This window comes from Doryrhamphus excisus, linkage group LG1, assembly GCF_037039965.1.
Source record: "Doryrhamphus excisus strain RoL-2023G ecotype Guam linkage group LG1, RoL_Dexc_Guam_v1.1, whole genome shotgun sequence".
Lineage (NCBI taxonomy): Eukaryota > Metazoa > Chordata > Actinopteri > Syngnathiformes > Syngnathidae > Doryrhamphus > Doryrhamphus excisus.
The window spans coordinates 13,667,859-13,693,054 of NC_136357.1; the positions used below are offsets into that span (position 1 = coordinate 13,667,859).

The following is a 25,196-nucleotide window of genomic DNA, read 5'->3' on the forward strand; positions in this document are numbered from 1 at the left end:
AAACAATATAAACAACCCAAGTATTAACAAAATCAACAGTTTTTCCCAGAGTTATATACAATACAGTATGTAGATAATATGAAACGAGATGAGATATACATATGACCATCTATACACTGAGATCTTGCTAGTGAGTTAATATGAGGCATTATGGAAATACTTCACATAGAACTTAGTATATTGCATTTAACATTGCTACTTGTGTAGGCTGTGTGTGTGTGTGTGTGTGTGTGTGTGAAGGTGTCGCTTACTGGGTAGCAGCTCTCTGTCTGCGGTCTCTGTGCAGATGGGGTAGGGGTAGAAGAGGTGACCTTTCTCCAGGGGATATGGGATCATTCTGAATGCTGCACACGTGGCAAAACAGAAATACTAATCATATACCGGATGTCATATCTACATTCTTCTACTCCTACTTTGTTGCTTGTGTGTGTCTCAGCCACTACATATGTGTGTACTACATGTGTGTGTACTCACTGCCCTCCCAGGTGCAGTGCAGCAGGTTGAGCGCCCCCTCCACTCTCTTCCAGTGCTGCAGGTGAAAGAAGGCGTAGGCAATGGCCTCGCTGTCTCCTCTCTTCAGGATGTGCTCTGGAGGAAGAATCAGACTCTTCATCTCCAGCAGGTACTGGTCATCCCATGGCCGCCAGGAGAAGAAGACAACATTACAGTCAGAGAACGTCACGAGAAAGCGACGTGCTTTTGTGTGCGTGTCTCACTTTGGGCACGTGGGGGTTGAACTCCACTGCTCTGTGAATGGCTTCTACTGCGTTCATCTCTGCTGTGCTCAGACCTCGTCTGGATGCTGCCTCTGGGGAGAACCTGCACACGTACGCATTAAGATCACAGCGTTGGCAAAACAATAAACAGTTCTATTTCTAACCACAATGCTTCTGGAATATTACTACACGTTAGTGTCATGTAATGTAGTATGTAACGTAATGGAGTGTCATTTACTTATGTACTATGTAGTAGCACTGCTGTGATCGATGGGCTGGTATCAGTGACTGAGTGACATTACTTTATAACACCAATCAGCCCCCCCTCCCCTCCCCATAATAATAAAGTCACAGAGTGTGTCATGAAGAGTAATGTGTCAATTAGTATAGTGAGTAATGTAGTGTAGTAGTATTATAGAGTACTCACTTGTCAGAGACAGCCCTGGCTTTGAGCAAAGCAGCTGTGTAGCATATTGTTGCTGATTTTGGTAAGCTGATATCTGTGGGGGGGGCACAAAAAACACAGTCAGTTTGGGTGGGGGGGGTCACTTTCACAGGTTGAAGGCATCTGCTTCTTTTTACATTTTTAAATCCTTTTTTAATCAACGTGCACAATGAGACATTAAAAGTTGCATGATGGGAATTCGTGTGTGTGTGTGTGTGTGTGTGTGTGTGTGTGTGTTCATACCGTCATACTTGGCCAGCACGGCCTGGACGTCAGCGTAGTTTTGAAGCTCCAGCAAAGACTCCAGCAAGTTTTCATGGATGTTGAACATACTGAGGAGAGGGAACTCCTTCATTAACTGGAAAACACACAACTGTTGTTACATGTAATAGCAGACAGGGGGCCACAGGTGCACAGTCAGCAGACGTGTGTGTGTGTGTGTGTGTGTGTGTGTCTCTGCGCGTGTGACACTTACATCTCTCATCATTTTCACAGCCTCTCTCGTGCGGCCAAGCTTTCTGGAGCACATGGCCAGTCTCCTTTTGATGTACACCAGCACATTGGTGTCTCTTCCTGAAGGGGCGGGGGGTATGTGCTTTAATAACACTGCAGTGTGAAGGACTCCAACATGCGTCCAAGTGTCCAGCGTGGTGCTATACTCACTGTGCTGGGCCTCGTACTGTGTGCTGTGGTGCTGCAGCTGCTGACTCCGACGGTAACAACCTTCTCCGGCTTTCAGCGCCTGCTTGAACAAGCGCTCGGCCTCCATGATGGTGGTGGCCTCTTCCTCCGCCAGCAGGATGTAGGCTGTCGCACAGCTGGGATGCAAAAACACAAACAACACCATAAAACATACATCGATTTAAAGCATATGCAGAGCTAGATAGAGCTGCCCGGGTACATGTGGGGTTACTGGGAAGTTGCCTACAGCCACAGCTGCCAAATAAAAACCCTGGTGGTAATTAGCTATATCTATTTTTTTATTTCATATATTTAAATAACATTTTATAAAAAAATTAAAAAGAGCAAAAATAGGAACATAAGCAGTACTTTTACAATAATAAAGTCAAACTATATATAATGTATATATACACGATATATATTTAATATTGCATTATATATAATGCAGTGTTTTTCAACCTTTTTTGAGCCACGGCACGTTTTTTACATTGGAAAAATCTTGAGGCACACCACTAACCAAAAATGTTCCAAAATGTCACCACGACCTCACACGTGCATCAATAAGTCTATGGGAGGAACAAGGTAGGTGTTGCCACACGGACCAATATTACATTTTATTATATTACATATAATATTACATTGCTCTGCCAGTCTTTACACCACAGACACTCCACAGTAGCCACGTTTTTACATCAACACTTTTTCTCTTTCCCAATGACCTTTCGGGAAACAATGGTATCCATGGAAAGGAATATTCCAATCTCTTGTCTACATGCGCCGTGAAAATCAACCAGAATAGTCAATAGGGCATGCCCAGTAAAACGTAAACATCAACATCACGTGATACCGGCTTCCACAAGTTATTCTTTCACTTGTTGGAATAACTCCGTATTGTTTATTGTCTGTCCAGTCTTGAAATTTAGTTTGAATCAAAAACAAACTTTGCTTAGTCCAGTGCCGATTGCTGGCCTCCATTTTTAAAAGTGAAGAACGTCTGGATCTGCGTGTTACGTCATATGCGCTGAAAGAACGCACCCGGGATCAATTTAAACAGGAAAAGATCACATTCAATCTTGCTAATATTTTATAATTAAACTCAGGACATGTTTTATATACATATATATTTTCTTTTTAATATTCATTCATTCATTCATTCATTCATTTTCTACCGCTTTTTCCTCACAAGGGTTGCGGCGGTGATGGAGCCTATCCCAGCTGTCTTCGGGCGAGAGGCGGGGTACACCCTGGACTGGTCGCCAGCCAATCACAGGGCACATATAGACAAACAACCATTCACACTCACATTCATACCTATGGACAATTTAGAGTCGCCAATTAACCTAGCATGTTTTTGGAATGTGGGAGGAAACCGAAGTACCCGGAGAAAACCCACGCATGCACGGGGAGAACATGCAAACTCCACACAGAGATGGCCGAGGGTGGAATTGAACTCTGGTCTCCTAGCTGTGTGGTCTGCGCGCTAACCACTAGACCGCCGTGCCGCCTTCTTTTTTTAATATGAAGATATATATTTTTTATAGAAGGGTTTAGATTCTGTTTCACAGATGGCGCTAATGCATACGAAAGCTGCTTGCCAACCGCCAATAAACAACAGAAGAAGAAAAACACCAGGAAGAACGCACCCTGCCAACTTTCCGTTTGAGCGGGTACAAGATACCTCAATCGGATTGGTTAAAGGAATATTCCACCCCTGTTCAATTCTTTCCGTTTGAGCAAATAAACCAAAGTGAATTGGAATATTTGGGTCCATGTATACTATTGACGTAATGGCTATTGGCATCATATTTGCACATGATGATTAATAAATGTTAATTATAAAAAGTGATATTGGATAATTCCTCACGGCACACCTGATGGTTTCTCAAGGTACACTAGTGTGCCGCGGCACAGTGGTTGAAAATCACTGATATAATGTATGGATATGATATATATTTATCATATTTACACACACACACACACACACACACACTATTTTTCGGTTCAAACTAAAAAATAATCAATAAGACTGGACACACTACGTGTTTGTGTTCATTTAACAACCACACACAAAAGGTGTTTTGAGGACAAGACATAATTAGTACGACGACAACAAGAAAGCAAAATTCCAGTGACACTGAGAAAATTAGTATGAACCCCATGAATTCCATGATCCACTTATGGCTTTCCTGTGGGACAAAAACGAGCTCACAACTAACCGCATTGCTTATATGTTTTAAAAACAAAATGTCAATGGCATCAATTGGAGTAGCCTGGGTAAAACTGTCAAACTGAATCCACAAACTTTTAGTTTCGATTCTTCAACTTTTGTTACTGATTGTTGAACACCGAGGGATGCCTCTGCACTGCCATCGTACATAAGAAGGAAGTCAATAAACTTGCAGTGAGTCTGCAGTGTGACTCATGAAAGAAACATCTGACTGCAGAGTCTTCATCGCTACTAAAAATAAATGTCCAAGCCTTCAAAACCAGGAAGTCTTTCCCAGGAATGATGCAATCGACACTCCAGAGATCACCTTCCTCATCCCTCCCATCATTCATCCCTTCACCTTTCCACTACACCTCCTTTCATCAATCCCATCATCTACCTTCTCATCATCTATCCTACCAAAAGTAGTGAAGTGGACCTACTCTTCCAGTTCCAGAGCTTCATGTGCAGCTGAGATGCGAGCTTGAGGGTTCCTCTCTCTCCACGCCTTCTGCATGACTGACAAAAAATACATTTTCAGTGTCGGGAAAGGTGGCCTCCACATCTGCATGTCGAGGAAAAGAAACTCACTGGCGTCAGCGGGTCGGAGGTGGTCCGAGTCGCAGGTGAAGAAGGTTTGGTGGTCCTGCGCCGACAGGTTCATGTCATAGTACGTCAGCGGCTCTCGGCCCGTCACCCACGTGTACCTGAACAACAACACGGTAACAAACACACGACTGATAAGTTCCCCAAGGTGCTCCCCCAAAGGTGGAAACATACAACATTTATTCATTCATTTTCTACCGCTTTTTCCTCACGAGGGTCGTGGGGGTTGCTGGAGCCTATCCCAGCTGTCTTCGGGGCGGGGTACACCCTGGACTGGTTGCCAGCCAATCACAGGACACATATAGACAAACAACCATTCACACTCACATTCATACCTATGGACAATTTGGAGTCACCAATTAACCTAGCATGTTTTTGGAATGTGGGACGAAACCGGAGTACCCGGAGAAAACCCACGCATGCACGGCGAGAACATGCAAACTCCACACAGAGATGGCCGAGGGTGGAATTGAACCCTGGTCTCCTAGCTGTGAGGTCTGCGCGCTAACCACTCGACCGCCATGCCGCCAGCATACAACATGTCTAGCTAAAATGCAGTAATTCATTCATTGTGTCCCACTATGTTTGTGCAAGGAGAAGGGTGAATGAAGTGTAGTGAAGAAGAAAGAGAGTGAGGATCACAAAGTGAGACATGAATGAAAGGAGTCAATGTGTAGAGAGAGGGATGACGGGAAGAAAGCATGTGAGCGGGATTAGAAGGAACATCTCAAACGAGGAGAATGAGTAAGAACATGAAAGAATCCAGAGGTGGAAAAACAAAACAAAGAAAAAAGATGTGAGAGGTTTCATTGCTGTTACTCACCGATTGTATTCGGCTCCTCGAAATAAATTCAGCGGGTTTCTCCAAACTTTACATTCTGCAGAAGAAAGACGGACCAACATTGAAGTTGCTGGTGGCCTAAAAGACACTAATCCAATGCCGTTCCTGTTATCTGCTCGTACCTGACACACTTTGTCGATTGGAATCCGCCTCCCCGTTGCTAGTGTTGGAGTTGCTGGGGGAGCTGCTGTCCACTCCTCCCAGTAGGGGGCGCAAGTGGCTCACAGACACCTGCTCAATGAAGGAAGTCCCATATTTCCTGAAGTACCACCACTCAAAAATCTGCGAGGAGACAAGACACGTCATCAATTAAAATAAAAGCGGTACGAGTCCAAGAGTAGAATCACGGTCCATTAATACAGACGGTGGATGTCAACGTTGTGATGCTCCTGGTAGGAAGTCTAATGTGTTTAATAGCAGATCTGCAGTCACCATTAGCAAACATGTTTGTAAGCTATCTGCTTACAAGCACTTTGCTTAAGTGCACTCTCCTTAAACGTGGAAGCTGCAATGTTTGCATGAAGTATTCAGAGGAGTGCTAATGATGCAAGCTAGCTAGCGCACAACTATGCTAATGACACCAAGTGTGAAGACGCCATCTGGCTGCGCACAAACAAGCACCATGAAAACCAGTTGGCCTCCACGTTCGTGAATCATCATCAGTGAGCATGTGCAACGCTACTTGCGAACACTCATTGGCCAATAGCCTACAGGGAAGAAGTGCACTTAATTAAGACAGGAGCTATTTTCAAACTGCACTGTTCTCTGAAGCCACACACAAACTGAAGAGGGAAGAAAGAGGTGTGTTTGTGTTGGCTGTGTTCATGTACAGTGGTACATTGGTTAGCATGTAGGCCACACATTTAGGAGGTCGGGAAGGCCTGGGTTTGAATCCAAGCTTGGGCGTCTCTGTGTGGAGTTTGCATGTTCTCCCTGTGCGTGCATCGGGTACTCCGATTTCCTCCCATGTTCCAAAAACATGCTAGGTTGATTGGTGACTCCAAATTGTCCATAGGTATGAATGTGAGTGTGAATGGTTGTTTGTCTATATGTGCTCTGTGATTGGCTGGCAACCAGTCCAGGGTGTACCCCGATAAGTAGTATAGAAAATGAATGGCTGGATGGACGGAGGGACCTAATTAATAACAAAAAACAAAACATAACTGAGGCTATATTTCCCATAGGAAATAATGTATATTCAACTAACCTGTTCCAGACCCCCAAAAATAAGTTTTATGGAGAGTTCTACTTGCAGAAAATACTGCAAAGTAATTATGAATGACAAATGGATGGAACTCATTGTGGCTGCAGATTTCCTGTGCATCCTGGTGAGATTGAATTCTCCCCTTCCTTATCACACTGGCAGCACTGGCAACTTTCTTTTGGCCCCATGGCAGGCTATTTAGTAGTAGCACTCAAAAAAATTCACAAGCTTTGTGTGGGCACACGATTTTGCGGAATGATACAATACAAGGCAAGTGGATTGGTTTGTTACACACGATACTGTATGAAAAAGTCAAGAGTGCACAAGTGAGGCAAAATTTGGGTGAAATATTCAACAAAAATGGGGTCATACAAAAACTGTGGTGCATTATATTTCCTTATTGGCTGCAGTGCAGTAATATGACCAGCTTGTAGCCCGTCCCCCATCTCTAATGAACAATGGCAGCAGACTGCTTTCATCTTCATCCACTTGTTTTTGTATGTTTACGTACTTCACCTGGACGGACAAGTTTTCCCAAACAGGACACCTTAACAACGTAAGAGGGTTTCCAAGCTTTGGATTCTCCTTGGCACAATCACCGGCCATGAGCCGTGATAGCCAAAGACTGGGCTGCACTCTGATTTGCTTAATAAGTAGAGATGTGACAAAGGGCGGCCTTGGCGGAGGTCAACGTTCACTGGAAACAGGCTCGACTTAATGCTGGCAATGCAAACCAGGCTCCTGCTCCAGTTGTACAGGGACCGAATGAAGAATTTCTAGTTGCATCGAGTTGCGTTGAGGGAGTCCAGTTTGGGGCCTTAGGATCTCGTCTCTGCTATTTACAGACAATGTGGTCCCGATGGTCTCATCGGGCGGTGGCCTTCTGCGTTCACTGGGGCGGTTTGCAGCTGAGAATGTTATGGTATGAGACTCAGCACCTCCAAATCTGAGGCTATGGTTCTCAGTTGGAAAAGGGTGGATTGCAACCTCTGGGTATCTCAGGGTCTTGTTCACGAGTGAGAAAGTGTCTGCAGTAATGCCATCACTGTACTGGATCACGGCTCTTAATTTACCGGCCGATCTATGTTCCCACCCTCACCTATGATCATGAGCGGGTCGTGACCAGAACAATGTGATTGCGGATACAAGTGGCTAAAATGTGTTTCCTCCGTAGGGTAGCTGGACTCACCCTAAGATAGGGTGAGGAGCTCAGTCAGAGTAGAGCCACTGCTCCTTCACATTGAGAGGAGCCATTTGAGGTGGTTCAGGCATCTAGCCTGGATGCCTGCTGGACACCTCCCTGGTGAGGTATTCCGGGCATGCCCAGCCAGGAAAAAGGCCCCAGGGCAGACCTAGGACAGGCTGGAGGGATTATATCTCACAGCTGGCCTGGGAACGCCTTGCTGTCCTCTGGGTGGAACTGGAAGCGGTGGCGAGGGACCATGAAATCTTGGCTTCCCTACTGAGACTGCTGCCACTGCAACCCCCGAAAATGGATGGATGGACGAGTAGAGATGTGACGCAAGCCAGACGCTTCCTGTAATTTATCGTGGCGGCCCACCACTACAAAATTGCCCCACTTTAAAAATGAACTTGAAAACAATGTCAAGTAATATATTGTATCAATGTATATGCTGCATATCCTATATAGCTTATGGTTTACACACACATTGACCACAATTAGTTTTAAAACAATTGTAAATATCAAAAACAGGTCATTGGCTTTACTATTCTGTCGTGTTGGTAGTACCTGCTCATGACACGGCAGGCAGTACTTCTTGTGTTGACATTCATGGTGTTATTATCTCTTATTATCATGCAATTAAAAAATAGTCAGTGACATGTGTAGTCAATTGACAAGAGTTTGTCACATGCAAAGTGTGGAAAATCGCTACACGGCTGCATTGTACGGAAAAATGTTCGACAAATACATGCACTGTTGCGCTGCAAGTTGAAGGGCAGACAAAGACAAAGAAGGTGTGGTGAAAAAGTGCGATATAAAAGACAATATAATGTGTTTCTGACTGAACTGAAGTTGAAACAAGGAAAGAAATACAGCACAAAATGACTTTGATGAAATAAAATATGAAAAGTGTGGTCTTACCAAAATGAGTCCTGATATGAGGGAGGAGGTACCAGTCAGAGCCACGTAGAACTTGGGTGTCAGGGTGTTGAGAAACATGCTTACTGGAAAAGGAATAAAGATGGTAGGTCAGTACTAAAAACAAATATGACAATACTGCACTGCAGAGTGATGCATTATGGGTCAAAAAGCGGCCAGAAGAGTAGAAGCCTCCCTTAGAACACAAACAGTTAAAATACTCTCAAGTTCAGAGAGGCATGACACATTTGCAAAATGTGAGTAATATTTTTACAACTACAAATGACTTTTCTTCTGTCTCTTGCTGCTCAGCTGCTTGTGACTGCTTTGTGAAGGGGGAGGAGCCCTCAGCAGCATCTGCTGCTCATTGAGAAGAGCAACATGTGCTTTCATGTCAAAAGTTGCCAAAATACTCTGTCTAGTCGCTTTTCGAGTACAGTAATCCCTCGTTTATAACAGTGAATTGATCCCACACCCAACTGCTATAAGTGAATTTCCACAAAGTGAGATTCGCATACATTTGCATACAGCATCAAAAATAACACCTCTATAGTCACCTTTACACTCATATTATCCAATATGGTAGATATAATCCCAATAATGAAAAGTGTAATTACGATGATGAGTATTAGTGTTATTATTATTCTGTTATTTTTGTGCCTGTTGTGAGGTAAGTAATTATAAATTAATAAAAGCCTGTCGTTGGCGAGTCTGAGTCTGGAGTCCGATCAGAGTCTGGTGCATGTTACCGATGACACCTAGTGGGCAGTGTAGACTACAGTTCATTAACGTGCTGTAATGCCTAAAACATTATTTGTACAGTGGTATGAATAAGTTTGGTCACCCCTGATCATTTTCAAGATCTTATCTAAATCACTGATTGTTGGGATCAGAAATTTCAGTTAAATAGTATATCATATAGTGGGCTACACGGCGAATGAGGTGTTAGCACAGTCCACACAGCTAGGAGACCCAAGTTCGATTCCACCCTCTCTCTGTGTGGAGTTTGCATGTTCTCCCCGTGTGCATGCGTGGGTTTTCTGCGGGGACTCCCGCTTCATCCCACATTACAAAAACATGCTAGGTTAATTGGAGACTCCAAATTGTCCATAGGTATGAATGTGAGTGTGACTGGTTGTTTGTCTATATGTGCCCTGTGATTGGCTGGCGACCAGTCCAGGGTGTACCCCGCCTCTCACACAAAGACAGCTGGGATAGGCTCCAGCACCCCCGCAACCCTTGTGAGGATAAGTGGTAGAAAATGAATGAATGAATATCATATAGCAGATGAACACAGTGATAGATGAGAAGTGAAATGAAGTTTATGTGCAATAATTATTTAAATAAAAGTAGTCAGGTGCCTAAATTTGGGCATCCCAACAAAAAAAAAATGACACCAACATTAAGGATTGTGAATGATGGACAACAACAAAGTTTTCCTTTAAGGTTAAGGTTAGCAGACTTAAGCAGGTTTGTCATGCTAATTCTACCACAGACTAGAGTCGGGGGTGACGAGGGCGGGACAAAGATGCCACTCAGATGACAGCCAGCTGGCCGGATCCGCACACACACATGCAGAGGCGCACATGTGCAAACAGTGTGCAGCTTGTTGACCATTGAGTACTGTGGAGTGGAGCCTCTCTGTGCTGCAGAATAGAGTCTTTGACGACAACAGCTGCTATCAAACGTGCGATGAGGACATTTGCCAAAGACACCAATCACTCAGGCTGGAATACAGTCGCTGTATACCTTAAGTGTATTTGCACAAAACTTTATGAAGAATGCACACATTACAGAACTGCCACAGTAAATTTAAACATAGTCACTTGATTGACACTTAAATATTGCGCAGAGCCATGTAAAGACAAAAAAGATTTTTGAAAAAAACGGAATATACTCATGTTCTGTTTTTTAAAAGCACGAAGCAAAAAGGAAACAAGCCAAGTTAGTGTGTAGGGACATAATGTCTTTTTATAGACAGTAGAAAGTACTGCGATAGGAAAATCTATCAGAAGGTGAGCGAGAAGTTACATGAAGCAGTCATTTGTAAGAATGCACCTTCACCCACAGTGTCTGGGGGGGGGGGCTCAGGTGGATGTAGCATTGATATGGATTGCACAGTTCTGGCTTCATTTCCTATTTTTGTCACGTTCTCGCCTTCCATTAATGAAAAAAATAAAACAGAATAGTGTCACGTACCGGTGGTATGTCAGTACGAGCACCAAAGCGCAAACAAAGGCAACTGCTACCGGCCCGGGCTGTTCATTATCTACCATGCTGGTATTGTAGATTTTAGACACAGAAAGAAGATTTATTTTTCTTAAAGGGGACCAATTATGCTCAGTTTTCAGCACTTTGTTGTGAGAAAGCTTTCTAGATTTTTCAGAATCTGCACCTATCTCAGCTCTATTTCCTTGGATTTCCAAAAAGGTCTGTTTTAATTAATTTAATTTAAATTCATTCTACCCACGACCCGCCACTCCGCTGTGATTGGTCACACTCTCAAGCGCTCTTAAGTACCATACTTCTACTACTGCCAAACCCCACTTTCTAATTTTGTGGATACAGTAGAGACCCCTGACTTCCCATTTATGAACTGCATGAAAGAGTGGTGACGTAGATCTGTGTACATTTATGCACTTTTCCCGGCGAGAGTGCGCCGCCGCTTCTGGCTTCAGCAACAGTTTGGCAGATATTTCACATTCGTGTTCACAAAAACAGTCTCTTGCTGGGAATCATCAACTGCAACTATTTCTGCTTGAGCTTGCCTCGCTGAAAGATTTAGAGCTATAGCTAACAACCAAAAAACAGAGCAAGCAGAGCTGTTGGGCAGTCCTAGAGTGTATCTGGCCTACAGAGCAAACCCATATAAGGAAGCCCAGCTCATTGTGATGTCACAGAGAGCCAATGCCAAACTCTATGAAACTGAGCATTCCGAGCCATCCCAGACTTTCACGGCTCACTTCCAAATGCGCAAACCTTATTATCTGAAACACGACAATGCAACATTCGAACAACATTTATAGGTCCCCTATTATGATTTTATTCCAAATGTTTCAGAAACCGGAATATTAACCTTAACACAAATATTGACGGCATGTAAACATTGTGACTGTGAACAGAAGTCCAGGTGCTTCTGAGTGACAGTAATGCCACATATTGTCTAGTCTCAGATTAGAGAAAAACAATTGAGCCAATCATGGAGGAAGCATTGTATTGAGAAGAGGTCCAAAGCAGCAGCGAAAGTATCAAAGTCAGTTCAGCGCCATGGCGACGCAGCAGACAGCGAGCATGTTGGGGAGGGGCAAGGTGATGAATTGAAGGAACAAATTCTAACAGACAGATCCAGGACTAAATGTCACGATGGACAACAGGAGACATGACCTTTTCTGCGATGAGGATGGCCAGCGGCCCGCCACTGTGACAGCAATGACAAAAGGCACACACACACAACTCCCCATGGCTCTCACTGACGTGCCACACACACGCAAACACACAGACACACACACTTTAAGTATGAATGAGAACAAATGGAAATTGTTCATGATAAATTCATGTGTTCCAAATCAACATTGCAGACACTTGTGCCAGTACAAACTGTTCTGTACTGTAGTGGAAAACATGCCAACAACTAGCTGCACATTACTTTATTGTACAACATACGTTGTAATGCGTTGCAATAAAAGAGCAGTGCTGTTAGAGCTGTACATTGACTTGCAAAACAAAACACAAAGTTGAAAAGTCAGAAGAAGGCAAGCTACAGAGAAGAAGAGTAGGAGAGGAGCATAACAACACAAGAGCATGTTCCTCACCCTCCATCCCACTCAAACCTCCAGCAGCACCATCATGTCCTCTCTGTTCATAAAGATCCTTGGCATGAAGCGAGCCAAGCCAGGCGTCCTTCAAAGAGCACGTTTACTGGTTGTGGTGGAGCTGGGGTGGCCTAGTCAGGTCCATCTGCTGCTACTGGCTCAGTTGTGAGGCGACAGACAGCAGACAGAAGCAATCACACGTCACCTCTGCTGCTGCTCTGCCACTTGTAACCCAGCAGCATGAGAGGAGCAACCAATCAACCACATGGATTCGAATGAGGGGCGAGGGGGCGGGGTGCCCCTTGATCACCTAGTGCACACGTAACCATGGCAACCACAGTTTGACAAACCCCACCCCCCCGACACATACACCCACACACGGCGGAATAGAGGAAAGCAGGCTCATCTGTGCTGCTTTACACACCGTAAAATAGTCCAAGTGTGTCATGGAAAACCGCAAATGTGATCCCTCGGAAAAAGCATACTAATAAGCAGTGACTTGACCCATTGATAAGAAGCTACTTCTGGTCACAAGGCATGTTTTTTTCTCCAGGCTCTAAAGCACTCGTTTAACAAACACATGCAGTGCGTTCCTCAACAAGACTATTTGTTTTTTTCTACATAACACATATCTTCAGGACACCACAACAAGACAATGTCCACCTGGAAGCAATGATACACTAGCAACTTTGCAGGATGTGTTCAAGTGTTCAATGACGACCTCATCTCCTCCTGGCTCTACTTTAGCCCGCATTTATCAAAACACTTAAGGCTGGCAAAAGAAGCTTATTTGTCCGTTCACTGCCGAACCTTTAGGCATATATGGCGATTCTGAATGCTCTAAATGTCTGAATGTCTGTAAACGATGCAAGAACATTTTCAGATAATTAGAGTTAGTCAGGACATTGTATTTAGCCCTCAGGAATGAGAGTCACTGGGAGCCAGTACAGTGTTGCAACATGGAAGATGGACTCTATAGACACAATACAGTCATCAGGACGCAGAAAAACCACTACTGGCAGCCATGTTTTTATAAACAATGAATTTTTTTTCCCCGTTTTGTTTTGTATGCTCCAGTTTAAAAAAAAAAACAACAAAATTATTGCAAAATATTGCACATAAAACACTAGTCCGTTTACCCTGTACTGTATTGTTCAGTGAAATCAAGTTCCATGGAGCCAGAGAAAGTTGCAAGTGACAGCAATTTGATAAAGAAGGTGAGAAACATTATTGAATTCAATCTCGCCAGTGTGTCTCAAGAATAAGTTCCATCCATTTATAATTATTTTGCATTGTTTTCTCCATGTAAATCAACAACAGTTCTCTGTAAAAAAAATGTATTTTTTGTTGATATTTGTGGATGTCTAGAACAGATTTATTGGATTCATGTCATTTCGTATGGGAAAAACTGCCTCGGTTTTTGATTCTCGTCTGATCTTTTGACACAAGTTAATAATGAAAACTGAGGTAGATTAGATTTATACATGCACTAAACAGTATTGTTCTTAATTAAATTTAGTAACAACACACAATCATTATAAACATAAAAATAAATTGCAGTGAAATCATATTGTAACCCTGGGCTCACACTGAATCCATCGCAGCTCAGTTGTGGCCAACAGAAGCATTTTGCAAAATTGAAATCCCTGTTGTAGGCTCACACTAGGTGGCCGTACGGCTGAACGTAAAGAAATTTTTTCCGAGACGCCAGAGCACTCTCTGGTCCACAGCCAGAGCGGAGCTCGCCACTGCATCTGCTGGCGTCGATAGATCAGGACCGGACACTAAGTGCGAGCCCGGGGTAAGGGTTAACGGTCAAATTTCATACACCCTACAAGCATCTCTTTCGTGAGATGGAGTCCTTCATCTCCAGCCGGCATCCTCACTCCACTCTGAGGCACTATGAGCACACGAGACAAAAATAGCCAGAGTCAGCAGTTACCACAGAAACACGATCTCACCGCTCTTTTGCCTTTTTTGTTGTTTTAAACAAGCGTTGCCACAGCAACAGAGACAGGTGGCTCCTGTCATTGAGCTGTTTGTCCAAGTTCATTTAGCACCCTGTGACAAATGACGCCACCACAAATAAATGTGACCTGGAGTGCACTTAAAAACTATTAGTGTCTCATATTGTGCTTTTGTGCCACTGCTGTGGCCTACAGTGATGCTCCCGGAGTGAAAACATTCCCTGGTTGTCTTTTCCCTGTGACTGACCTCATCAGTGGGCAAGTGGTGCCAATCAAACATCGATCTCATACATACGTCCTTTCTGTTCCCGTCTGGCTAAGTTATTCATGTTATATCATGTTATACTATGTATGTCCACTAGCAGTCGAAACATGGGACACTTCATTAGCTAATGAGATCAAGCACAAGAGATGGATCAAATATAATAAATGCTGAAAAAGATAACGCGGTCTTAGGAAGCTGGTGATGAAGTACACCTCCGACTAACGAGTTGTTGAAGCATAAAAAGATATCCATCCATACATTTTCTGTACGACTTGTCCTGATTAGGGTCGAGGGTCAGCTGTCTTTGAGGCGAGAGGTGGGGTAGAGCCTGGACTAGAGCCAGCCAATCACGGGGCGTATATAGAAAAACAATCATTCACACTCACAGTCATACAAATGGACAATTTAGAGTCAATTAACATGTTTTTAGAATGTGGGCGAAAACCAGGTAAAGGAAACCAGGAAAACACATGCAGGGGGAGAACATGCAAACTCCACACAAGGGCATAAAAATGTATCATCGGAACTAAATAATGACTGTCAAAACTATAAACACATAAAGATCGCTCACTCTACAACAGCTTTTCATTTGTTCTGGGTGGACCCAGGAGATACAAAAGCCTAACAACAAAGACAAAGAGTGATCAGAGTTTATCTGTTACCGCTGAGCTTCTGGCTTCCACCTGGTGAGTTACATGAACATCATCACTCTCTGTTCATTTGCCATATCAAATTAGATTGAGGTTTGTCCACTAGGAATAAAACACGCCTGGCCATGCAGTAACACTGTTAAGCTTGTAGCATTTAAAAAAACAACACTGAGATGCATACATTGATATTTCACTTTCTGATACAGTATTGTGAGTAATTAAGTGAGTAATGTCTATTTTGGACAGTCTAAAGTTTGGATTATGCTGCTGTGTTGAGGTGCCACCGTACGCTTACCCTTCAAACCATCCTGCTAGCGTGACATTAGTAGTCTCACGATTTTGGATCAGCATTTGCAATAAAAGAAGTAGTTAGAGTTATTAGATTAGATTCACTACTAATCTGTGACAAAGAAAGCCAATTAGATAAATAAATCCAAAACACAAACCAGGTATTGACTTTGTGGTCATGTCATCGGACTTGCGGCCATATGCAATGGACACTGGTGAAGAGACGGGTGGAGCTGTCAACCGTTCACCACGTAGTGGTGAGTTGGTTCCGATGGTGGGGGAAGATGCCAGTTAGACGTGGCAGGCTCAAACGTACTGTGAGGGTCTGCTGAGAACGACTGGAAGAGTCCCCTGTCAGAAAGAGTTTCAACTCCCACCTCCGGGGAGAGCTTCGACCATGTACCGAGGGAGGAGGCCGAATTGAGTCTGAATGGGCTGTAGCCGTAAGGTGGTCGGTGCCTGTTGTGGCGGTAATCCCAGAACCGGTTGGTGGACACCAGTGGTGAGGGATGCCATCAAGCTAAAGAGAGAGTCCTATTGGGCCTTTTTGGCTCATGGGACTTCGGAGGCAGCTGACAGGTACCAACAGGCCTAGCAGTCCGCAGCTCAGTCACTGAGGCAAAACCTGCCTTGACATGGGAGTTAAGGCTAAGGCTCGATATTTCGGTTAAGCACGATTTCAAAAAGACGCTGGATTTTATGCAGAGGCCTCATGTTTCAAGATGGCGCCGCCCAAGTGCAAGCTAGTACGACAGCTCTGTCACCTGCAGCATTTTTAGTGATTAATTATGCTTTATTAATTACTTTCTTATTGTTTAGTGCCATACCAACTCTAAAGCCAAAGCAGCTGTTAGCAGCTGTTAGCATCCCTTCGCAACGTCAACTGATCGGATATCCATGCAGAAATATGGAAGTGGAGAGGCTGCATAGAGGGAGTGAGCACCAGAAACGACCGTATTAACCATGTTTATCGTCTGTCGCCATGGAGAACGTGAGATGGAAGCACTAACGGCGCTAACCCGGCTGCAGAGACTACCGTGAGTGCAGCATGATTGCACTGAAGAATGAACAATATCTTAAAATTTTTAAAATAAAACTTTGAACACATATTTAGCTTTGACTTTTGTCTAAATTCAGTGTATGGAAAAAATATTGATATTCTACCAAAATACACGAGTTATGGTCCAAATGGCCCAGAACAACGTCTGGACGGCCTCGAAGAGATACTGGACTCGACCACCATCTGTTGTCTCAGGAGGGGGAAGCAGTGCACAATCAAAACGGTATACGGTGCCGATGGTGTGCTGCTGACCTCAACTTGAGATGTTGTCGATCAATGGAAGGAATACTTCAAAGACCTCCTCAATCCCATCGACACGTCTTTCAATGCAGTGCCTGGGGACTCCACAGTGGGCTATTTTATCTCGGGGGCTGAGGTTGTCAAAAAGCTCCTCAGTGGCAGGGCCCCTGGGGGTGGATGAGATCCGCCCGGAGTTCCTTTGGGTCCTGGATGCTGTGGCCATGTCTTGGTTGACACAGCTCTGCAGCATTGGACATGGGCATTGGAGGCAGGAGCTCTGGGACAGACCTGGGGCAAAAAGGCAACCGGAGAGTGTGTTCCAACTATCGTGGAATCAGCCTTCCTGATGGGCCAATTAAGGTGTTCTGGAGAGGAGGATCCATTGGACTGTGGACCAGCTCTACACTCTCAGCAGGATCCTTGAGGTGCATGGGAGTTTGCTCAACCAGTCTACATGTGTTTTCTGGATTGGGGAAGGCATTTGACTGTGTTCCTTGTGTAATTCTGTGAGGAGTAGTTCGGGAGTAAGGGGTGCCGGACCAGCTAATTCAGGCTGTTTGTTCCCTGTATGACCATTGTCAGAGTTTGGTTTGCATTGCCGGCAATAAGTCGGGCCTGTTTCCAGTGAGGGTCCTTGTCAACTATTCTGTTTATTACAGACATAATTTCTAGGTGCAGCCAGAATGTTGAGGGGTTTTGGTTTGGTGGATACTGGATTGGGTCTTTGCATTTTGTAGTTGACGTGGGCCAGCGGGCTTCATCGGGTCGTGACATTCAAGTCTCACTGGATTGGTTCACAGCAGAGTGTGAAACGGCCGGAATGAGAATCAGCACCTCCAAGTTAGAGTCCAGGATTCTCTCACAGAAAAGGGTGGAGTGCCATCTCTGGTTCGGGGATGAGATCCTGCCCCAAGTGGAGAAGTTTATGTACTTCGGGGTCATGTTCAGGATGGAACACGAGATCGACAGGCAAATTGGTGCCGCATCGGCAGTGCTGCGGACTCTAAATCAGTCTGTTGTGGTGAAGACAGAGCTAAGATGAATGGCAAAGCTCTCGATTTACTGGTTGATCTACGTTCCTACCCTCAACTATGGTCATGAGCTCTGGGTTTGCAAAGGATAAGATCACAGGTACAAGCGGCTGAAATGAGTTTTCATCCGGGAGAGACTCCAAGCGGAACCACTACTCCTCCGCATTGAGAAGCCAGATGAGGTGGCTTGGGCATCTGGTTGGGATGCCTCCTGGACACCTCCCTGGGGAAGGGCACGTCCAACAGGTAGCAGGCCTCGGGAGAGACTATGTCTCCCAACTGGCCTGGGAATGCCTCGGGATCTGCCAGGAGGACCGGGACGAAGTGGCAGAGGAGAGGGAAGTCTGGGCCTCCCTGCTTGGGCTGCTGCCTCGGAAAGGGGTAGAACATGGATGGATGGAGTTTACTTTCCAAAAACTTTCACTGCTTTAAAAAAAAGTTAGACTCCAAAATAGTCCAAAATGAGACACAACAGCATCTCAACTTTTATGCTGAGCACCCGATTTCTTACACACACCTCTGCTAGCAACTGATTTATGATCAATGATTTCCTGAATGATGTAATGGTTGTAATGGCATTTGGTCATGACCCACCTTTAAAAAGCTACAAACAGCTCTGGCTATGGCTTAAAAAACATCAAGGACAATCCTCTGTCAACCAGACTTAGTGAAAGCATTAAAGCCGACCCTCAGATGACCTCTATTTTTTGGCAGGAATCCCCAATCTCAGATCACAAGACAAACTCGGGCTCCAAGACCTGGACTAGAATCTTAGGTCCTGAGAGTGCAGCTATTGTGAGACACCACTGTTCGATGGCTCACACATTCTCAAAAGCTAGCGCACACACTTCACTTGCACTAAGAACAATGTGAACATGTGAAAGAGCGACGAGCAGGGAGGAAAAAGCATCTATTTTCTGATATAATTTTGCAAGCAGACCCCAACACACTGTAGATGCGCCCAAACAGATGATGCCACACGCAGACAGTACTAGGCAAAGATTTGGAGAATGCAAGGCAGACGCTAAGCTCAGCAAGACGTGCTAGCTTGTAGTGCCAACCCTCCGCGCTAAAATGGCAGATTCCAGATTTCTCCCAGTGCAATCAGCCACAAACAGCCATGGAGGCTACAACAGGAAGAGAATATGAACAGCAGGAGGAGGATCGGAAGGAGGAGGATGCACACTTATAGTGAGCCTGGATGTTTCCCCCTGTCCTCCTCTGGTCGACATCATGCACAATGCGCAAACACACAAGAGGTGGGAGGATGGCGGCGGTACTTACATGACGACTCCGTGCCGAACATGGCTGGATCGGGAGCTGTGATGGAGAGAAAGGAGGAGGATAAGGAGGAGGAGAGAGAAGGGGGAGGGTGACAGAGAGAGAGAAAGAGAGAGTGGAGGTGGTGAGCAGGCAGCTACACAGCAGGGGTCATCAAAGAAACACAATGCAGCCGGCCGCCTGTCGCTGCCTCCAGATGCACTAACGTCCTGGTTACACTCGCCGCTTTGGACCACCGCTCACACTCGTGCTCGGACAGCCACCGCTGAAAAAACACCAGAGGCCCGGTGGAGCTTTATGCCACCAAATGTCAGTGTTGAACGGCAAGAATCCTTAGCAAGTGAGGCCTAGCGAGCTCAGATCCAGGACCGGTTACCGGGTCGCATTGCTCCACTTTTTCACGCGTCCATCATCTACTTTTGTGTTGTCATACCCCCGCTGGAGTGAGACCAGAGGAGGGTGGGGTGAGAGGAAGAGGCTCTCCTGGCAGGAGGAGAGGGGGGGTTTCGGGGGTGGAGGGTTGAGCACAAGCACAGATGCTACGGTTGAAGACGAGCACAGACAATAGCGACACCATCACACATGACGTCACAGCGAGAGGGATGGATGACGGTTGGATGGACGGAGGAGGAGGAGGTGAGAAGACAACGAGAGGGGGTACACAGCAAAGACGTGACAGAAAGAGATGAAGGGCAAAATAAGAGGAGACCGACAGTATGAGTCGCTATGAAAAGGGAAATTAAAAAAATTAAGATGGTGGAAGTGAGTGACAAGAAGCTCAATTGGCAAATAAGATGTGCATCACCTACTGTGGAGCTCAAAAAATGCTAAAAAAAAAAAAAAAAAAGAAAGAAATCCAAGATGACACATTGAGAAAGGGGAAGAAGCCAGAGGAGACAACATGTGGATAATCTAACTGGCTTCTACAAGAAAGCAGTGCATTCACATACACTGAATGTAATATGGCTTTGGCCATCTTTGTCCATCTCTGCATGATTCAAGTTGTTGTATATAATATATAATATATATATATAATATATATATATATAATACACACATATATGTATTACTATTTTTACACACATATATGTATATAAAGTATGTGTGTATATACACAGTGTGTGTATGTGTATATATATATATATATATATATACACACATATATACACACATACATTTTAAATATATATAAATTACAACATTACTAATTACTACACATATGTATATAAAGTATGAGTGTGTGTGTGTATATATATATACATATATATACATACACACACACACATATATTATATATATATATATATATATATATATATATATATATATATATATATATATATATATATATATATATATATACGTATATATATATATACACACACACATATATACACACACATATGGGAAGTATCATGATATTACTATTTAATCAAAAGACCATTTTATTTCAATACATTTTTCAGTTTATTACATGTATTACATGTATATGTAAACAGTGTAAACACAATAATTTCAACAATATATCAGCAGTTTTATCAATATGCCTTACAATTAAAAGTTCTATTAATCAAGTTTTGTTTTTATGGCTACTGGAGAAGCATTAGGAATGTTTATATTAACAGTGATATTTCCTGTCACATGAGTGGAATTCAGAAAGTTAAGCCCAGGAGCCCACTTCATGACCTAGGAGTTTTGTAGCGCATAGTTGCAGACTGAAGAGTTTACTGGTGGTACACGCTAGTGCGCTGTTCCCTGGTTGGTTGTTTCACGGGCCTGATACCAGAGCAGCCCACTCTGAGTGGACAGCTATGGGGGCTGATACTGGACATGGTTAAACTCTATATTTTAACAGTATTCAGTATCATTTTGGCCTTTTCCCGTATCATTCATGGGTGGTTTCTAGGGTATAGGGCCAATTAATGCTGTAGTATGTGATAAAAACAATATATAACATTGAAAAAACTTTTTATAAAAAGCTACAAACCTTAAGCCATATAATGAAATACTACACATGTCTCAGAATGTAAAGCACATGTATTTATTGGTAAGAAACTAGGAAACTGTTCTCATGGGATGTCAGCCCCTGCATACATTGCTACTAAATCTTCAACAAACTGTAATGCCTATGCTTGTCATTAAGGAAGATGTAGTCACCCATGCCATTCCAACTGGTTAAGGAAGATATTTTTGTGACACTCTTTTTGTTTACGGAGACATTGGGCAGACGGCGCTATTAACTTGAAGCACGGTCACGGATGTGTGTTCTGTGTGTGGAGAATGTGTATTGATTGATTGATTGATTAAGTTTATTGAGCAATTTAACACACAACATTTTTTACATTACATTTTGTCGAAAACGAGGTGCGTTCAAAATAAACTCACAAGTCATTTTCATACAATATCTTATCAATGTAATTTGGTGTAGAATCCTACTGAAAGACTGTTCTAGTGCTTCATTTCTCTCTTTTTGTCCATTTTGTGTGATGAAAAGTAATAATTGTGCACACTTTAAGGTGTTGATCTCCTTAGGTAACACCCTTCATCACCACACAAACACACATGGGCAGATACATTGATATACGATGAACAGTCAACTTCGGAAAACATACTGAAAGACCATCACGTGGAACAAATACTCATCTTTGTGCATTCAATGTATGTATGTACATAAAATTATAGTGGACGTTCTTCTTCTCACTGTAAAGGATTTGTGTCTGGCTCCTCCTGAATACAGCAGAACACTAACTTCCCCCTTCCTTCCACAACAATCCTCCAGCCTCGCGCAAGGAGCCTCCTGGGGTCATGTTAATTACACAAGAGGTTCCCTCCCAAAAGCAGAAGAGAGAGGAGGAAGTGCAGTGAAATCAGCACAATGATCATTTAGTGGATAACATTAGATGCTCTGGTCCTGGTGGACTAGCACCGCTACCGGCTGTTTGTGGTTTGCTCAGGAACGACAACCATACACAAGTCGTTTCTTCCAGTGTCTTACCAAGCCAAGCTTCTCCTATTCCCAAATTCACACTTTGGTTGGGGTGAAGCTTGCGCCAGCTGACAATAACATTTATACTTGCAATAAAATCAATGCAATGATTTGACGATAACATGTCGTTACAAGGCTGAATCCCAATTCCACCCTTTAAAGGGGAACTACATACCCCCATCATTCACAATCCTTATGTGAAACATGAACATGTATTTCTTCCCAAAATTTTTTCCACAAAATCTAAAAAGACCTATTGTGCTAATTTTTCAGCCCTTTGTATGAGTTGTAAACTCCTATAGAGCAGCTAAACACAATAACCAGCACAGAAAGCGTTCTAGTTCTTCCAAAATCTGTGTGAGTTGGTCCCACTGCCAGTGCATAGAAACACTTCCGGTTTGTGTTGCCAACTTTATAGTGTCCGCTTTTAACATAGCGGCATATGTGTTATACATACAGCCATAGTATATCCAGAATCCAATCCAAAAGTGGAAACTGTATAGTCTCTCAAGAAATAAGGTTACTTCAAGACTCAATGGTAAGTAGCTTTAGCATTTGAGCGTTAGGTTTTCTACAGCATCGGTCACCTTTAATGTATTTTGTAGGACTACCAGTTTGTAGAAAAACTTGAGTAGAGCTATTAGCAACCCTGCTTCCTCTATGCTTTAATGCTACACAGACAAGCAATTTGCTCCATGAAGTACACAAAATAAACACAGTTAGGACACTGATAAACTGTTACTTACTGCTTGCCCTTGTGATTCTTCCACACGATCAGGTAACGTTGGAAAGCCGTAGGGCAGGGGTCTCAAACACTAGTTGTACCAGAAAAAATTCTGTACCCAGAAAAAATTATTACGTTTGATTAATGTTCATGTTAAAGGTTAAATAACTGTTAATAGTTATCCTCCCTATGCGTGTGGAAGTGGTAAGTTTTTTGCTATTTAAGTTTAAAGGATGAAGGCTACTGTTTAGGTCACTAGCTCTCTAGTTTGCGAGTTAGCGTGTGCCTCAAGACCCTGCAGTTCCGCAATATGTTGTAAATAAAAAGAGTATAAATGTGACTATAGTCGTGTTTTGTCATGTCTACAGGGCTCTAATAATGCTTTGTTAATTTTAATCTGAAAAAAATAATTTGTCTACCCACCAACTTTATGTGGTTTCTTAAGTTTTTATTATTTGCCGTTTTATTATTATTATTATTATATTTATTTATTACTGATTGATTTTCTTTATTCTTGATTTGTTTATTTATTTTTCATCTTATTTTGTGTAGAAAAATAAAAAGTAAGATATTTGAGAACAGTGGAAAGAGCTTTTCTTTTGGAAAATTGGAACCAAAGCAAAGTTTAAAAAAAAATTTGTTTTTAATAAATGCGTTTTTTTTTGGGGGGGGGGGGGGGAGACCTGATGCGGCCCAGTCTCACCCAGACCCAAGCTCCCCAAGTAAATTGAGTTTGAGACCCCTGCCGTAGGGCTTCAGCAAGGTTGTTGGCTAGTCCAGCTGCATCGTGGCCCATGTTCACAAAGTAGCGCTTGGGGGACGGTGGGGGAAGCAAAGCTTGGGGGAGGGCAGAGATCTTATATATAAGGAAGTCAGCCCCTCTGTGTTATCTGAAACTTACCTCAAACATTATTTAACACGGGAATACTATATTCTAAGTACATTTATAGGTCAGAAAAGCATAAGTAGTGCCCTTTTTCTGCTGCTAAATCTGCTTAACAACAGCTTTTGGTATTCCTTATGTTAAACATAATGAGTGTAAGCAGGCGTGTGGTTCATCCTGGCACTTTGCCAGACTGGCACAGGCAAAATTAGCATGCAAATCCATTGTGGTCCAGGTGAACAGTGTGGTAATTAAGTACGTCAACTACTAATTTGAGACACTGCCCAATGAAAGCATCTCTTCAGTGCTGCTGCATTCATGATGCGTTGAAGGCTGAACAGTGCACACCTCAGCCCGCCCCCGCTTGCACCACATGCCAGCAAACACCCCCGAAAAAAGAAATACGGCTCCTGATGGTTGCCGGGCAACAAAAATTAAGCATGGGAGACAAAGTGTGTCCGTGCATCGGCAAGGGGAAAACCCAGTAGTGGGATCAAGGATGAATATGGAGAAGGAGCGTTCAAGAAAAATGTCAGAAGACCACCAAGCATTGTTTAGACCTCCCTCAAGACAATGGCCACTACCCACATTTGGAATGGCTGGGAATGGATTTACCATCTCATATGGTCAACAAAAATAAGAAAGAGAATAAACCAAAAAAATGGGGGGATGATAGTCACATCACATTCATTCATCCTGAAGTGCAAACGTTTCTGCTTTGACTTCATCATGGGATTTTTGGTGTCTACCCCCGCATGGTGGGTCCACATGGTGGGTCCCATATTAGAAAGCAGCTGCGACAGCCTCAGGGTGTGCTTTGGGTTACAACTTTGGGAGCAAAGGCTTGAATGTTGATCCAGGCTTTTTGAGACGTGTTCTCAGCAGATGGATAGGAGTCAGAAATTGGACAACCAAACACTTTGATTTTGGACTTTGTTGTAGACCAGGAAGAGAAAAAAGTCAAGCAGTATAACATTCAAAGGGTTTCAAGTGCATACCAAATCAAAAGGTAGCACTGTCATAACTGTAAGCCCATTGAACCAATCAGAAGCCATTAGAAGAAAACAAGAGTGAATTGACTTATTCTTCAATATCACACTTAAAAAGAAAGTTAACAACATTAGCATAAATAGATGCACAATGTAACATCATACCATTTTACAGATTGAAAATGTATGAATATTAGACCTGTCATGATATAAAATATTG

At 43.4% G+C, this 25,196-nt stretch overlaps 1 protein-coding gene across 6 annotated transcripts in view; it reads right to left on the minus strand.

Annotated features, from left to right (window-relative positions):
• The window catches only part of LOC131130819 (suppressor of tumorigenicity 7 protein homolog), a 28,688-nt gene that overhangs the window by 941 nt on the left and 2,551 nt on the right, over window positions 1-25,196 (minus strand). For 2 of the 6 annotated variants that reach the window (XM_058074853.2, XM_058074852.2), the window contains exons 2-14: window positions 19,398-19,433; window positions 8,804-8,886; window positions 5,618-5,777; window positions 5,478-5,532; window positions 4,640-4,755; window positions 4,492-4,567; window positions 1,825-1,979; window positions 1,637-1,734; window positions 1,405-1,534; window positions 1,144-1,216; window positions 717-819; window positions 475-625; window positions 252-344 (exon numbers count right to left, since the gene is read on the minus strand). In XM_058074853.2, coding sequence (XP_057930836.1) covers window positions 252-344; window positions 475-625; window positions 717-819; window positions 1,144-1,216; window positions 1,405-1,534; window positions 1,637-1,734; window positions 1,825-1,979; window positions 4,492-4,567; window positions 4,640-4,755; window positions 5,478-5,532; window positions 5,618-5,777; window positions 8,804-8,886; window positions 19,398-19,419 — 1,315 coding nt within the window. In that variant the 5' untranslated portion in view covers window positions 19,420-19,433. Of the gene's footprint in view, window positions 1-251; window positions 345-474; window positions 626-716; window positions 820-1,143; window positions 1,217-1,404; window positions 1,535-1,636; window positions 1,735-1,824; window positions 1,980-4,491; window positions 4,568-4,639; window positions 4,756-5,477; window positions 5,533-5,617; window positions 5,778-8,803; window positions 8,887-12,612; window positions 12,881-19,397; window positions 19,434-25,196 lie in introns of those variants that run through there. The other 4 variants (XM_058074856.2, XM_058074854.2, XM_058074855.2 and 1 more) reach the window with 3 other exon arrangements.